General features: G+C 42.6%; 3 protein-coding genes across 8 annotated transcripts in view; 1 reads left to right on the top strand and 2 right to left on the bottom strand.

Moving 5' to 3' along the window:
* LOC131127834 (membrane-associated phosphatidylinositol transfer protein 2-like) overlaps positions 1-6,528 on the top strand; it is a 79,800-nt gene extending 73,272 nt beyond the window's left edge. For 2 of the 6 annotated variants that reach the window (XM_058070110.1, XM_058070111.1), the window contains exons 21-26: positions 198-314; positions 394-542; positions 609-758; positions 830-1,010; positions 1,164-1,292; positions 2,435-6,526. In XM_058070110.1, the coding sequence (XP_057926093.1) occupies positions 198-314; positions 394-542; positions 609-758; positions 830-1,010; positions 1,164-1,292; positions 2,435-2,818 (1,110 nt within the window). In that variant the 3' untranslated portion in view covers positions 2,819-6,526. Of the gene's footprint in view, positions 1-197; positions 315-393; positions 543-608; positions 759-829; positions 1,011-1,163; positions 1,293-2,434 lie in introns of all 6 variants that reach the window. The other 4 variants (XM_058070109.1, XM_058070112.1, XM_058070115.1 and 1 more) reach the window with 4 other exon arrangements.
* Positions 5,571-9,286, bottom strand: arl6ip4 (ADP-ribosylation factor-like 6 interacting protein 4). The gene is made up of 5 exons (XM_058070121.1): positions 9,016-9,286; positions 7,417-7,743; positions 7,178-7,295; positions 6,516-6,585; positions 5,571-6,427 (listed from the first exon to the last, which is right to left on the bottom strand). Exons 1-5 carry the CDS (start codon positions 9,179-9,181, stop codon positions 6,371-6,373), a joined length of 738 nt encoding a protein of 245 aa, XP_057926104.1. The 5' UTR covers positions 9,182-9,286; the 3' UTR covers positions 5,571-6,370.
* A 1,901-nt stretch (positions 9,287-11,187) lies between these two features.
* mthfd2 (methylenetetrahydrofolate dehydrogenase (NADP+ dependent) 2, methenyltetrahydrofolate cyclohydrolase) lies at positions 11,188-16,876 on the bottom strand. Its single transcript, XM_058070119.1, has 8 exons — positions 16,709-16,876; positions 14,211-14,395; positions 14,003-14,125; positions 13,767-13,919; positions 13,595-13,702; positions 13,443-13,535; positions 13,237-13,362; positions 11,188-11,834 (listed from the first exon to the last, which is right to left on the bottom strand). Exons 1-8 carry the CDS (start codon positions 16,789-16,791, stop codon positions 11,686-11,688), a joined length of 1,020 nt encoding a protein of 339 aa, XP_057926102.1. The 5' UTR covers positions 16,792-16,876; the 3' UTR covers positions 11,188-11,685.
* Between the last annotated feature and the right edge of the window lie 153 nt (positions 16,877-17,029).

Genomic DNA, 17,029 nt, shown 5'->3' with positions numbered 1-17,029 from the left:
ATATTGAATCCTATTTCACGGAAATTCCCTCACCACGGTTGGATCTGCAGCCAGTTAATTGTGCTAAACGAGGGATGACTGTAGGTAGCAGTACATCACAGCAAATCATAACAACTCCCAGATATTATGAAAGTGGTTTCTCTGCATGAAATACTTCCTGAATGCCATATTCAAGTGTTTGTGTGTTTTTTTGACAGAATGTGACGGCCAACCACCGCGTGAACGATGCCGTGTTCACTGAAGACTGCCAACAAGTGGTGACCGGCCGTTTCATGTACGGCCCGCTGGACATGGTCACCTTGGCCGGAGAGAAGGTGACTTCTTGTTTCCACGGCAACACACACCCACACATATTTTATGAATGTCTGTGACGTGTTTGGTGTCCTCACCCAGGTTGACCTGCACATCATGACTCAGCCGCCATCGGGAGAATGGGTTTACTTCAACACGGAGGTGACCAACAGCAGCGGCCGCGTGTCCTTTGTCCTCCCCAACGACAAACGTCTGGGCGTGGGCGTCTACCCTGTTAAAATGGTCGTTAGGTATGTTAACGACACTGGTCTCCGCTTGTGATCCGCCCCACTCAACTTGGAGTTCTTTCACATCAGGGGCGACCACACGTTTGCAGACAGCTACCTGACTGTGATCCCTCGCGGTACAGAGTTTGTTGTGTTCAGCATCGACGGCTCCTTTGCCGCTAGCGTCTCCATCATGGGCAGCGACCCCAAAGTACGGGCAGGAGCTGTCGACGTAGTCAGGTAGAGTCTAGGTCTAGAACCGATGATGATGTTGTGTTTTTGAAATGATGCATCTGACTTGCTGTGTGCAGGCACTGGCAGGATTTGGGCTATCTGATCATCTACGTGACGGGACGACCTGACATGCAGAAGCAACGCGTGGTGGCTTGGCTGTCGCAGCACAACTTCCCTCACGGCATCGTGTCCTTCTGCGACGGCCTGGTCCACGACCCGCTAAGACACAAGGCCAACTTCCTTAAGTCCTTGACAGAGGTCAGAACACGGGGGGTTTGCTCTTTCTACACCGTATGTGGAAAAGTCCTGGGACACATGACACTGGGGTGTCCAAGGTGGCCCCACTATGTGCCCCCCTCCCCACTGTTTGCACACCCCTGTTTTATCATCCTCTTCTGGTTCTGCTTTCAGGCTCACATGAAGATATTTGCTGGTTACGGTTCAACCAAAGACATCTCGGTCTACACGTCCATCAATCTGCCTGCTTCTCACATCTACATCGTTGGAAGACCCTCCAAGAAGATGCAACACCAGTGTCAGGTATTCATATGGAGTTCAAACCTTCTGAACATTATTGTGGTGTGAATTGTGCACGGCGGTCGAGTGGTTCGTGCGCAGACCTCACAGCTAGGAGACAAGGGTTCAATTCCACCCTCGGGCATCTCTGTGTGGAGTTTGCATGTTCTCCCCGTGCATGCGTGGGTTTTCTCCGGGTACTCCGGTTTCCTCCCACATTCCAAAAACATGCTAGGTTAATTAGCGACTCCAAATTGTCCATAGGTATGAATGTGAGTGTGAATGGTTGTTTGACTATATGTGCCCTGTGATTGGCTGGCCACCAGTCTCCCGAAGACAGCTGGGATAGGCTCCAGCAATAACTGAATGTACACTTTCCACTTTTAATTATACTAGGTGTTGGCATGCTAATGTTATCATTGCTAGGATTGTCATTGTAGCCTTTTTAGCCATTTTCATAAGTAGACATTTAAAGACGTAGCACTATCATGCTTGTTGTTAGCATGCTAATTTTGGCACTTCAGCATTGCTAGCATGCTAACAGTAGCATAGTAGCATTTTTATACATTTTTATAGCTAGTCAACAGATATAAACACTGTGAGCACTGTGATGCTATGTGTCTGCATGCTAATGTTAGCATTGCTAGCATTCTAAAATAAGCGATCTCAACATGTAGATAAAATACATACATACATGTCGATAAAATACATCGGCGAACCCACGCGCGGATCGGTCGATACCGATTCAAGTAAAGAACACAAATATCGGGCCGATATATCGGTCGATCCTTAGTTATGACCATCATACCTTAAGCCAGATCAGGTTTTACCATTGCAAAGATTAAACTCGGTTTTCTCCGAGTACTCCAGTTTCCTCCCACATTCCAAAAACATGCTAGGTTAATTGGCGACTCCAAATTGTCCATAGGTATGAATGTGAGTGTGAATGGTTGTTTGTCTATATGTGTCCTGTAATTGGCTGGCCACCAGTCCAGGGTGTACCCCGCCTCCCGCCCAAAAGACAGCTGGGATAGGCTCCAGCACCCCCCACGACCCTCGTGAGGAAAAAGCGGTAGAAAATGAATGAATGAATGAAGGAATGAATTGTGTATATTTGTGAAAGAGAGATGTTGGAAGCGCGTGATTGGCTCTCTCTGCGCCCACAGTTCATCACCGAGGGTTACGCCACCCACCTGTCCCAGCTGGAGTACAACCAGCGCTCGCGGCCGGCCAAGCCCAGCAGCACGCGCATGGTGCTCCGCAAGGGCAGCTTCGGCGTCGGTGCCAACAGCGACTTCCTGAGGAAGCGCAACCTCCTGCGCACCATCTCCTCCCAGCCGGCCCCCAGCTCCCCCACCACGGGGAACATCCACGGCCGGCCCGAGCGCACGCAGAGCCAGTCAGACAGCGAGCGTCTGGAGCGCGAGCGCCTGGAGCGCGTACACGGCCACGTCCATGGGGCGGCGCAGCGCAGCATGAGCATCACGGCTGGCTGCTGGGGGCGCAGCAGCAGCACCAAGATGGAACCCGGGATACTCAGCCCCAAATGAGGTGGGGGGGTAACGCCGCTAACGATGACCAGGTGCTCTTTTCAGGTTGCTAGCTTAGCACGCATTTCAACACACAGTCGGCCATGTTTCATCGATGTTTCTCTTGGATGATACCGCCATCCGGAGTAGCGCCATGCTGTATACATCTGCACTAAACTTCCAAGCTTTTACGGCTGCAAGCACAACTCGGAATAGCGGAAAACTGGACTTCCCCTCCCTTCCCCCACAAAAGACGGATCATTGATAACCCTTTAACTGCACCTCCCCCCCCCCCAGGAGAACCATGTGACTCCTACCCAGTGAATGTGCCAAAGTACTCAAGCACAGAGCGGAATATCTGTGCAGGGATGTGATTGGACAAGGTGTACAGTATGTTTGTACAATGCTGTTCTACTGTAAATATACCTATTATAAATTATAAATGGGTGCAGGTCTGCTGGTCTACCGGAGACCCGCGTCAAGTGTCTTCTTCCTAATCGGGATGGCACCTCCTTGTTCTTTCATGGACATATTTTCTTCTAATGTGGAGGAAACGTCTTCTTTTAATCAATGACTTTGGGGGTTCTTTTATCCTTCTTGCCATATTGACCCGAATCTAAGACCGCTCTTAATATAAGACGACCACCTCTTTGTGAAAAGTACATTTTTAAGACAACGTGAGTCACACGCATTAGGGCCACCATTGGCAGGACGTTTCAATTTATGAGAAATATTACCATATTACCAAGGCCAAAGGTCACATTAGTACCCGCTTTTCATAGCTGTCTCAGGCAATGCCTATTATGACGGATGATTAAAATCATCTGAGAGTTTGACAATAAAGTGGGAAATTTATGAGAATAAAGTCATGAATGTATGAGAAGAACTCGTAATATTAAGAGATAACATTTATGAGAAAAAAAAGTCTGAGATTTAGGAGAGTAAAGTTCTACATTTAAAGGAAAAAAGTGAAAAACCTTTGCCCAAGACCAAAGTACCAAAGTCACATGAGTACCTGCTATTAACGGTGCCTGTTAGGACGTAGGAATAAGATTTATTTTGAGAATAAAGTCATAAATCTATGACAAAAACTCGTAACATTACAATTTACGATAAAGTCATAAATTTACAAGAATAAAGTTATACATTTGAGAATAAAGTTGTACAAATGTATGAGAAAAACTTATCAAGTCCTACATTTACGAGAAAAAGTCTTTACGACTATTCTCATAATATTATGAGTCGTGAATTTACGATTAAAGAAAACATACATTTACAAGAATACAAATATTTTTTTTATTTACGAGAAAAAAGTCGGAATATAAACTTTGCCCAAGGCCGAAGGTCCCCCTTGTCTTAGCTGTCTCAGGCAATGCCTATTACGACGGATGATTAAAATCATGTAAGAGTTTGACAATAAAGTGGGAAGTTTATGAGAATAAAGTCATGAATGTATGAGAAGAACTTGTAATATTAAGAGATAAAGTCCTACATTTATGAGAAAAAAAAGTCTGAGATTTAGGAGAGTAAAGTTCTACATTTACGGGAAAAAAGTGAAAAACTTTTGCTCAAGTAGTAACGGTGCCTGTTATGATGTAGGATTAAGATTTATTTTGAGAATAAAGTTGTAAATGTATGACAAAAACTCGTAATATTACAATTTACGATAAAGTCATAAATTTACAAGAACAAAGTTGTACAAATGTAGGACTTGATAAGTTTTTCTCATACATTTACGAGAAAAAGTCTTTACGACTATTCTCATAATATTATGAGTCGCAAATTTACGATTAAAGAAAACATACATTTACAAGACTACAAATAATTTTTTTATTTACGAGAAAAAAGTCTGAATATAAACTTTGCCAAAGGCCGAAGGTCACCCATAGCTGTCTCAGGCAATGCCTGTTACCACGGAAGCTTAAAATAATATTGACAGTTTGAGAATAAAGTTGTAAATTTATGAGAAAGTCGCACATGTACGAGAAAAAGTCAATGTTACGACAAAGTCTTAAATTCGCAAGAAAGTGGTTACGACATTTTTCTCGTAAATCTCGGACTTCATTTGTCGAAATCTCAGATGATAAATGTGGCTCTAATCCTCCTTTGTACAAGAAACATCATGTTTCTTCCAACTAGCATAGCATCACTGTTCACATAGCATCACAAGGCTGCTTTCATATACTCCACGTGTGTTTACGTGGCTAATTTTGATTGGCAGTTTTGATGACAAAACTCTTAATATTCCAACACACAATGAATACGTTGATATATTTACCGGCTCAGATTTCATCAAAAGCTTCTAAAATATACTTTTCAAGTACACTGTTGCTTGTACGAAGAAAAGACTAGCAATCTAGCGGTCTTATATTCAGGTCAGTATGGAATTTCTGGTTCTTTTTGATTTGATTTTGTCATTGTTTCCTTGCCAATCAGCACACTTGTGTTCTATTTATTATTCTTCTGCTATATTGTCATTTTAAGCTATTTTGGAACTCCGGGAAGTGGCTTCTCTCTTTTTCTGCTTTAGCCTCCAGTGTTGAATGTGCTCCTTTTAGTCTCTTTTGAAAGACTTAAAAGCTGTAAATGTCGTGTATAAAAATGTCGGAACACAGCGATGAGACTTGATGATGATGTTTCTAATCATGACGGGGCATGTCCCAAAGTGACTGCCATGGACCAACAACATGGGCGTAAATGTAAAAGGGAAAATGTGCAATATTTCCTATTATTTATTGATCACCACCACGTCCATCACACTGCATCCCAGTGCTCTGACAATCACTCCAATCAGGAATATCACCACTCCCCTTTTTGCACAAAGGCCTGGAAAGTTGGACTTACTACTGTAACTGTTTGGACAAATGTATTGGGACACAAGGTCACCTTCGGGTGGTGTGTCCCTATACTTTTGTTGGCAAAAAAATCAACATAAAATTGTACTGATGAGGTGACGTGAGAAGAAATCAGACAATTAAGACGTAAATACTTCAACCTTTTGCCCCAACTCATTGAACTTTTCGAGGCCTTAAGTTGTTTTCTTTGCCTTTTGTTCATCATGTATGACAACAGCAACGCGTGTACGGACAAGCGAGTCTTATTTCAAACTAGCTAACAATAAAACACACAAGTCACACTGCTATGATGATGATGACACTTGGCAAATATGTATTTCCATTGTACAGGGTGTGTGTGTGTGTGTGTATTTTGTAGGTTTTGGATAACTGCACACTTGATTTAGCTCACTTGATTTCCATTCCCTTGTTTTTATGCAGTGTATAAAGAACATCAATCCATGCAACAAAACAAAAAGTTCATTTGAGCCTTGTTTCCACGTGTGTGTGTGTGTGTTTTCTCCACATAGATACACAAGGTAAGTGAAGTCTTTTAATTGGCTGCAATCATTTGACATAACATGACGCGTGTGATAATTGGGATAAAAAATATTTTTTTTTTCCACTGGTATGGATTTTGAAAAAAAAAAAGTTTTATCTCTTTTAGTTCGGTCATTAATATAGCATCAACCGAGGTCAAAGTGCGTTGTGTGCACCGATCACCACGTTGCCGCATCTTCTACCTGTTGAGTCCAAGCGTTCTCTGGAAGGAGTTGCCGTCCCCCTTGGTGGCTTGCTGCAGGACCAACAAACTCTGGTGTTATACATAATACACACAATTCTACATTTTTTTTGTATATTTGTTTCTAATGTCTGTGTCGCACCTTGTTTATGTCCTTGTGTCTTTCACGGCTGACTATCTCCTCGATGATCTCTCCCTCGCCACGAACCAGCCTGCCAAAGAACACAGATGTAGCAAGAAAACACTTTTTTTCTTTCTATTTGGAAAATGTCAACAGGTTTTTAAATGTGTGATTTTGAAAAATTGATATTTTTAATGGATGTATTATTGAGATGACTTAACACGACATACTATGTAATAATATCGCATGGTGTAGTACCAGGATAGAACTGTGGGGGGCAGCACTTGTGTGCTGCCGTGGGTCACCCAGCCTCACGTGCGGGAAGATGGAAAGAAGGATGCTAGCTAGTAGCTGTCGGGTACATTAGTACCTACGTCGCGATGGCCAAGTCTTCTTGTCTTCATTAGTATTGAGGTAAGACCCGTTAGGCGGGTTATACATAAATGAATATTAAAAAAAAACCTAAAAGGCTGCTGCTCTAACGAATTCAGTCTCGTTTTTTAACTTTGCGCGTTTGTCGGTCGCTATGTGTTAGCATTGCTACCGGCTTCAGCCAGCTCGCTTATGATTGGCTAGTTTTGTCCCACCTGACAAATTCCGGATGTTATTGAGCCCATGCTCATGCCCATGATTTTTATTGTGTTATCAAGAACCATCAGTTTGTTTTTTGTTTTTATTTTTACCTGGTTCGTCCCGTTTCGGGGTCCACCACCTTGCGGATGACACTCTGCCGGGCATCGTATTCCTCCTTGGTAAGAGGCCTCCTAGTGGCCAAGCGGGCCTTCTGCTCGTCTGTCATCACTACTCGGACAAAACAAAACAAGACACTATGGCGTCCTTCATCTCAAACTGGTGCAACAGAATATTGTGTCTACGTCGCCATGGTTACAGACTGTTTATGTTAGCAGACATTAGATGTTACCTGGGCCGAGCTCCACTCCGCCATCATCAGTCTGCCACACCTCCAATGAGGATGGAAGTTTTTGTACAGGGAGGCTACAGGACTCGATCTTCTTCTTCTCCTCCTCCTCCTTTTTCCTTTTCAGCTTCTCTTTCTTCTTTTTCTTCTCCTTCTTACGCTGTTTTTTCAGCTTGGCCTTTTTCTTCTTTGAGAGTTTCTTCTTCTTCTTTCCTTTGCTCTTCTTCTTGCTCCTTTCATCGCTCGACGAAGACGAGGAAGAGGAAGACGATGATGAAGAAAAAGAGGAGGACGAGCTTCGTCTGCGCTTCTTTCTTTGTGTTTTTCCATCTGATATGATATGCAAGGGCATATGTACTTCATTAAACAGTACATAGTTACCTTTAAGGATGTAGTTAATCCATTAAGTAGTACATAATCACTACATAGTTACCTTTAAGGACGTAGTTAATCCATTAAATAATACATCATCACTTCATAGTTACCTTTAAGGATGTAGTTAATCCATTAAGTAGTACATCATCACTACATAATTACCTTTAAGGATGTAGTTAATCCATTAAATAATACATCATCACTTCATAGTTACCTTTAAGGATGTAGTTAATCCATTAAGTAGTACATAATCACTACATAGTTACCTTTAAGGACGTAGTTAATCCATTAAGTAATACATCATCACTTCATAGTTACCTTTAAGGATGTAGTTAATCCATTAAGTAGTACATCATCACTACATAGTTACCTTTAAGGACGTAGTTAATCCATTAAGTAGTACATCATCACTACATAGTTACCTTTAAGGACGTAGTTAATCCATTAAGTAGTACATAATCACTACATAGTTACCTTTAAGGAGTTCATCATACACACAGTATTAGTATACTGTATGTATGTGTATATGTATGTATGTGTATATATATATATATGTATGTATATGTATGTTATGTATATATGTGTATGTGTATACATGTATGTATACGTGTGTGTATATATATATGTCTGTATATGTATGTGTGTATGTATGTATACATATATATGTATGTTTGTATGTATATATATATATATGTGTATACGTGTGTGTGTAAATATATACACACACATGTATGTATACATATATATGTATGTTTGTGTGTATATATATATGTGTATACGTGTGTGTGTAAATATATATACACACATGTATGTATACATATATATGTATGTTTGTGTGTATATATATATGTGTATACGTGTGTGTGTAAATATATACACACACATGTATGTATACATATATATGTATGTTTGTGTGTATATATATATGTGTATACGTGTGTGTGTAAATATATATACACACATGTATGTATACATATATATGTATGTTTGTGTGTATATATATATGTGTATACGTGTGTGTGTAAATATATACACACACATGTATGTATACATATATATGTATGTTTGTATGTATATATATATGTGTATACGTGTGTGTGTGTGTAAATATATATACACACATGTATGTATGTATATACATGTATGTGTATGTATGTATATGCATGTATATATATGTACATATATAAATAATATAATATTTATATTATATTATAACTCTGCACGAACCTTGACTTTTGTGCAATGTTGTCTTCTTCGTTCTGCTCGGACTTGTGCTGCTGGATGAAGAAGTGGACGATGAAGACGACGAAGAAGATGATCTCCTTCGTTTCTTCTTCTTCTTGTCGTTTTGGTCCACTTTACGGCCTCTTTTGGGGGATCTGCTCCTGTCCATTGCGGTTCAAACGACGTTTTTACCTTTATAAGAAGCTTCAGGTTCACAGTAGCTGCGACTCCATTGTTGCAGCTTTGTTGCAGCTATTTGGTGTCGACGGGAAGCAGCGTCACTTTACTTTTCAGTTCCGACCTCGACGGGAAACGGTTACGTATAAATTATAGTATTAAAATAAGCTAAGATAGCGGAAGACCGCTATAAACACAGAAGTTTGAACAGGGATGACGCTACTTTTGGTTGGGATTATTATTATTATTATCCATTTTCCGTACCGCCTATCATCACTATTATCTCGGTATCTATTATATAGGTTCTGGCGAGGTGGTTTTAATTAGGATTAGGTTATGAGAAGCACTTACTTACATTTACAACTTAAATTCTAGTATTTGTTCCATGAAATTGTGTAGATATTCCAGTACTTGAAAGTGTATGTTATATTTTTTTGTCCAATGAGATTTCAGCTTCTATGTGTTGCTATGACAATACAATCTACCAGGTGCCTCCAGAGTGCACACAGGCCATTTTTCGTCCTCTGGTTGCCTGAAGGCCTAACACTCAAAAGTTACGCATTACGCTTGAACGTCTCATCACGTGAATATTATTGTACTATATATGAACAATAAACGCAAGCGTACTGTATTTATGTTTTATATGTGGGTCAGCCCGGGAAAGCATAAGTCTTTTAAAAATATGTGTAAAATGATTACACACAATGCGTGATTTTAAAAACATTATATTATATATTTATATTTTATTAGTGATATGATGCACTGCGTTCGAGTGGTTAGCACGCAGACCTCACAGCGAGGAGACCCGAGTTCAATCCCACCCTCAGCCATCTCTGTGTGGAGTTTGCATGTTCTCCCCGTGCATGCGTGGGTTTTCTCCGGGTACTCCGGTTTCCTCCCACATTCCAAAAACATGCTAGGTTAATTGGCCACTCCAAATTGTCCATAGGTATGAATGTGAGTGTGAATCGGTGTTTGTTATATGTGTCCTGTGATTGGCTGGCGGGTCCAGGCTGTATCCCGCCTCTGCCCGAATACAGCTGGGATAGGCTCCAGCACCCCCGCGACCCTCGTGAGGATAAGCGGTAGAAAATGAATGAATGAATGACCAACACGCCATACTGTACGTATTATCATTGCCTTGATGTAGTACCAGGACAGAACTGTGGGGGGCAGCACTTGTGTGCCGCGGGTCACCCAGCCTCAGGTGAGGGGGAATAAAAGAAGCGAGGTTAGCTAGTAGCTTGTCATTTGGCGATGGCCAACTCTTCTTATTAGTATTGAGGTAAGACCCGTTAGACGGGTTATACATTAATAGAGACACAACAAAACCCAAAAGGCTGCCCCGCTAACGAATTCTGTCTCATTTTTTTTATCTTAACGCGTTTACCGGTTGCGATTTGTTAGCTTCGCGTCCGGCTTCAGCTAACTCGCTTACCGATTGGCTAGTTTGCTCCCATCTGACAAATCCCACGCAACATGATTTTTACCGTAATTTCAAGACCCATTCGGTTTTAAGTTTTAACTGAAGTATTTTTACCTGGTGTAATGTAAATAATGTAACGATTTTATATATGCGGCCACACGTTCAGAAATTGGGAAGATCTGGGTTCGAGCCTCTGTGTGGCTTTTGCATGTTCTCTCCGTGTGTGCGTGAGTTTCCTCCCACATTCCAAACATGCATGTTAACTGGAGACTCTAAATTGTGTTTTGAGTATAGCTCTTACTCTAAAAAAACAAAAGAAGTTGAGCCAACACATGACTGTCCCCGTTTAGGGTCCTCATTTGTTGTCGTTGCTTCGCCAAAAGCAATTAGTAGTTACTGAGATGTGAATGGACAGAGAAGATAAACATTGGGGAAGAATTTCCCTGCAAAGTGGGCCTTGCTCATTGGCACCTTAGTTTAGTAGGTCAGGATTGTGCAACACCTCATTGTTTATTTTGGTCGAGAAGAGAATCATCACATTGGAGGCCGCTAAAAGATCATGACGACTCGGGTTGAGAACATAGTTGTATTTATTTCAAAGTCTTTTTGAAACAAAAAGGCATTAGTGAATCTTTAAAGCTTGTATTACTGGTGAACAAAGTCCTGATCAAGTTAGCCCTTGTCACTCCTGCTCCCAATTAGGCTCAACAACTCTAAATTGCACCGCTTTGCTCTCACTGCCGACCAGCCAGGTGAACGCCGCCCTCACGCCCTGCCATGAACATGGCTTAAATATTATTATGTAACAATGAATAAATAAAAACACTCTCATGATCCCGTTAAAAAGTCCCAAATTCATCCAGAAGGAGGTCAACAGCAATTGATAAATACTGAAGATTCTGTTACAGATGGTCAGTGTAACAGTCCAACATGGCTGCATGTGTGGAAAGGTCAGCCTTCCAGTCCGTGTGCAAGAGGGGAAACAAAAAAAAAAAATCTGAGGGCGACGAGAGGTGGGGATGTTGTATGTGGTGGAATGTTGCCGGGATTCAACTCCCCTCGCTGGCCCTTTAAGACGCGGCCGCCATGCGGATCCTCTCGGGTGGAAAGAGCAGAACGTTCTTGGCTGCTTTGATGGTGTTCTTCATGAGCATGGCCACCGTCATCGGCCCCACGCCTCCCGGGACCGGCGTGATGAAGCTCGCCTTCTGTCTGACACCTGACGAGACACAAACAAAAAACGTTAACTCGAGCTCAACCGCAATGGAGCTTATATTTTTCATCATAATCTTTACAAAGTCAAAAGCTTGATATACAAACTGTTCACTTGGCAAAAATGGCGCCGCAATAGTAAGCAAGGCGTGTATCCTACTGAAACAGAATGCGACCGCAGACGACTCGTTACACATGTAGCAAATGTCCGACATTTACAAAAAAGACACAAAGTATACCCACACTTGTGTGGCCATTTTCGCCAAGTGAATTAGGCGCCACTTGTGGCACGTGTGCAGTTTGTGTCTCATAATTTCGACTTTTAATCTCATAATTGTGATTTAGCATCAGGAGAACTTGATGAATGGCGATAACTTAATGATGGAGACAGGCTTCCATCATTTTCATACGTTGACTTTATCGTAAAGCAACTCTGTGCCCAAGCTAACTTGCAACTTTATTCTTTGTTTTGCTTGTTTCTCGTGTTAAAAAGTTGATTTTTAGCCTTTAGCATTTCAACTCTGTCATTTTTACTTATGCATTTTGTTTTCCTAATATTTTGCCTGACAAACCAAAAGTAGGGACAAACTCCTTACATCTACACAAAATGTTGTGGGTTTGGAAAAAACTGTAAACCCGAGGTGTCCAAAGTGTGGCCTGGTGGCCATTTGTGGCCCGTAGCTAGTTTTCAATCGGCTTACGGCACATTCCAAAGATGTAAAGACAGGAAGAACCAGCAGCCATTTTACAGTCAAAATAGAATTTTACCAGAATAACATAATATGATGAAAAACATCATTTTAGTAGCATAAAGATGAAATATTCATGAAAAGCTGGAATATAAAGTTGTAATTACAAATTTTAATTAAAAAAAAAAGTTTAAACAGCTGTAATAGTTGGACATAAAACTACTAATTTGACAAGACTAAAGTCAAAATATCAAGAGAAAAAAAACCTGAATTCTAAATCGGAAAAAATGCGCAATTTGATGAGAATAAAAAAATAAAACGCAAGTCGTAATATAAGAAAAAAAAAAAATTAGGTTACTACTGTAGGAAAAATCAATGATCCTTTGACCCTTTAAAAAAAAAAAAAAATTATTGTTTAAAAATTATATTGTTAGAATGCGCCTATGTGCCTATGGCCAATTACAAACAAATAAATAAATAAAAAACCCAGCCATCCCTGCCATGGGACGAGTTAACTGAAGTATGAGCACAGGAAATGGGCGTATCATAAACGGAGTTGGGGCTGTATATCCGTCTACGATACCCAGCTGGGCTGAGTTCCAACCGCAGGAAAAAGCCAAAACACGACCACTAGGAGGTGCCATTCAATCCACTCGTTGCCTCCACGAGCTGCTCTAAAAACCCGAGAGTACTCGCGTCGTCATGAAAGACTGCAGGCACCTTCAAAATCCACGTCTCCGACCAGTCTGCTTTTCCCAGTGACTGGATCCTGGATCCGGTTTATGCCCACGTCAATGACGGCCGCTCCCTCTTTGATCATGTCTGCCGTGATGAGGTTGGGAATTCCTGAAGGCGGAATAAAGAAAACCGGTTCCACAACAAGCCATGACTCAGGATCTTTAGGGAAATGAACCCGAGTCAGATACCTGCAGCCGCCACAACGATGTCCGCTATTTGCGTGTGTTGCCTGAGCTGTTCCTTGGGCGTGTATCGATGCGAGATGGTGACTGTGGCGTCGCCTGGAAGACACGTCGGTTAGCATTTCGCACACAAACACTTGCGGGTGACAACGTTATACCTCCTGGTCTCTCGTGGCGGCCGTCCGTGTGCAGCAGCATGGCGATGGGCATGCCCACGTTCTTGGAGCGCCCTGCCACCACCACGTTCTTCCCCAGCGTGGGGATACCTGGAGGAGGAACACGGTCACCTTGTAAAGACGTGTCAGATCATTAGAAGAACGGCGTGCTTACCTGTGCGTTTGATGATTTCCCACACCCCCCAGGGAGTGGCGGGCAACATGGTGGACTGATCCAGGCACATGCGGCCCACGTTGACCACGTGGAAGCCGTCCACGTCCTTGGTGGGGGACACGGCGTTGCAGATGGTGCGTTCGTCAATGTGGTCTGTGGGAAGGAGGCCCAAAAGAGAAGTTAAGATCACGTTTGATGTTTTGCAGAGTCGAGTATCACGTGAAGTCTTCGTGTACCCGGCAGAGGAAGCTGCACCAGCAGGCCGTCCACACGGTGGTCTGTGTTGAGTTTGAAGATCAGGTCCAGTAACTCTTCCTCGCTGATGTCGGAATGCTTGAGGATGGTCTCGCTGGAGATTCCTGAAGGAGGTCCGAGACACAAACTGACATCTGCTCTTTCCGCTTAGTCTTCACAGTGTGTGTGTGTGTGTGTGTGTTTTCTCACCGACATCGGCGGCCGCTCTGGTCTTATTGAGGACGTAGGAGTGACTGGCCGGGTTGTCTCCGACCAGAACCACGCTGAGATGAGGCCTCCTGTGTCCGGCCATCATCCACTTCTCCACGTCGGCCCGCGCCTCGTCCCGGATCTGACGTGCCAGCTTCTTTCCTGAGATGACCACGGCCTCCTGCCTGCGGGGACACACGGAGACACACTTTGACAGCTCTGCTTTTGTGGTACTTCTTTAGAAATCTTCTAATTAGTATTCATTTTAACTCTTCGTTAGCTGGACCCCAATTTGCTGACGTAGCCTGGCAAACCAAAAGCAGGGACAAACTCCTTGCATCTACACAAAATGTTCGGGGTTTGGAAAAACTGTAAACCTGGGAGGTGTCCAAAGTGCGGCCCGGTTGCCATTTGTGGCCCGTAGCTAGTTTTCATTCGGCTTGCGGCACATTCCAAAAATATAAGACAGGAAGAACCAGCAGCCATTTTATAAAACAACATAATAATATGATGAAAAACATCATTTTAGGAGCACAGAGATTAAATATTCATGAAAAGCTGGAATACAAAGTTGTAATTAAAAAAATTTATAAAAAAGGAAAAAAAAAACAGCTCAAAGTTGGAAATAAAACTAATTTGACAAGACTAAAGTCAAAATATCAAGAGAAAAAAATGAATTTTAAAATCAGAAAAAAGACGAAATTTGAAGAGAATAAAATAAACGCAGGTCATAATATAAGAAACAAAAAAAGTATTTGTAAAATGAGGTTAATATTGTCGGAATAAAGTCATAATAATCAGATCAGAAGAAATTGGAGTTTTTTTCTTGAAATACATAAATATAGAAGTTCTTAATATATCTTTATTATATTTATATTATTAGAAAGTAGCCAAGTGCCCCCCTTTCATCCATAACTGGGTGTCCCTGGCACGCCAGGCCAGGAGACGGTAGCGTCCCCCTGCAGAGAAACAGTAGGCCTTCCCACCAGGACGCCTTGTTCCCCTTGGAGGTCTTTTCAACGTCACGGAAACACCAACGCTACTCCTACCAACAACGTGACAAAAAAAAGCCACCATTGTCATGCTAATATTTGCAAATGTTCTTTAAGGCCAAGTACCCGAAGTACTCTGCATTTGCATTCTAGTACAGTAAGTCCTCTAGAACCTTGAGCCTCTAAAATTAGCTGCCGTCAAGCTGACAGAGACATCTGCTGGCAGTAACTCCTGTCAGATGCAAATAGCCGAGCGGTAAAAGGAGGACAGAAAGAAGTAGTGTGAGAAGGGCCGGGGGCCAGGGGCCGGGGGCCAGGGCCAGCTGAGGTACAGTATAATTTACTTTGTGGCGCTTTCTTGGGCCCGGACGCAGCCCCCGGCGCCAACTTGGGCTCTTACATAAGACGACACCAGAGAATGCTAACCAATAACCCAGGAGCAATGAGCCGTCGGCCGTGATGTAACCACTCTTTTGTTCCGCCAACAGCAATTACAGTGTTGCAAAAAGTAGCACATCACCAGCCCCTACCTTCAGTTGCACCCCCCCCCCCCCCCAAAAAAAAACTCACCTTCCAACTAATTCAACTTTAAAAAAACAAATGCATTGGCTTCTCTTGACATAAACAAAATGGGCGTACTTTGGGGTAGAAAGAGTGGTGGCTAATCTAATAGATTTCCCCTTGGGTATGAAAAAAAAAAAAAAAACTTATATACGCATAATAAAAAAGTGCATTCTATCGTATTAAAGTGGAAAAAGAATAAAAAGGACATTATTTTAATCTGCTTGCTTGTTTCTCTTCCAAGTCTCTCTACTTTATTATTTAAGTGATAATAAAAGTCCATCGTCATTAATGTGCCAATTTTTTTAAAAAGTTGTATTTTCCTAGGGTTTGCCAATAGAATACAGTTAAAATGCAGGGTGTGACCAAAAGTGACTTCTAAAGATCATCCTTGTGACTGGATCATCCTTGGATCATCTGGATCACACGACTTGAGTTTACGTCCGTGAGGTGAGTTCAGGTTTGGGACGCCTCAAGGAAAATAGGCTACTTGAAAAATTGGATTCAATTGTTTGTTTTTTTTTAACACTAAAAATGTTAAAAGAGAGGTTAGGTTAAAGTAGTATAATACATATAGGTGTGTATATATGTGAATGCCCCCCCCCCCCCCAACCCACCTCGGCCCCTCCTCCCCGCAGCCAACAGGGTGCAAACGCTCAAGCAGATTTCATCAGCCACACTGCTCTTGCTGTGATACCGGCATACCGCTAGGGGGCGCAACGTATTATGGGAAGCAAGTGCGGGAAATTAGTGCACAATTTGCTACCGAAAAACGTCACGAACAAACACCCATTTTCGCTAAGAGGATCCCACAACATCAAAGAAGACAACTGAGAAGATGCGAGAAGGAAGAAATCGACGAGGAGAAGCGCCAAAGTGTGTAAAAAGCCGCCCCATGCAGGGTGCAGCATTAGGCAGATGGCGGCGGCGGCGGCTCGTGCTCACCTCGAGGCGGACGTGTGGAGCTGACACAGTTGATGGCGGGAGTGTTGACACGCTTTCCTGAGAGTCCTGCAAACCGCTGCCATTGCGACGAGAGACTGAGAGGAGGACAGGAGAGTCGAGGGTTGGAAAAGCGGGTTCGGACAGAGCGTCGTCTGTGAGCCAGGAAGAGCCGCAGCCTCCGCTTTTAAGTAAGGCCCCGCCCCTCGCCCTCCGCGCACATGTGACGTCACAAGTCGAGTGACGCCGCGCCCCCACTGATAAAAGATAATACTTGTCGTTTTTCTTTATTGTCGTTGGTTATTCTTTATTGCGTCACACTAA

Source organism: Doryrhamphus excisus, chromosome 4 (genome assembly GCF_030265055.1).
Source record: "Doryrhamphus excisus isolate RoL2022-K1 chromosome 4, RoL_Dexc_1.0, whole genome shotgun sequence".
Lineage (NCBI taxonomy): Eukaryota > Metazoa > Chordata > Actinopteri > Syngnathiformes > Syngnathidae > Doryrhamphus > Doryrhamphus excisus.
This window is presented reverse-complemented; position numbering and strand designations above follow the sequence as displayed.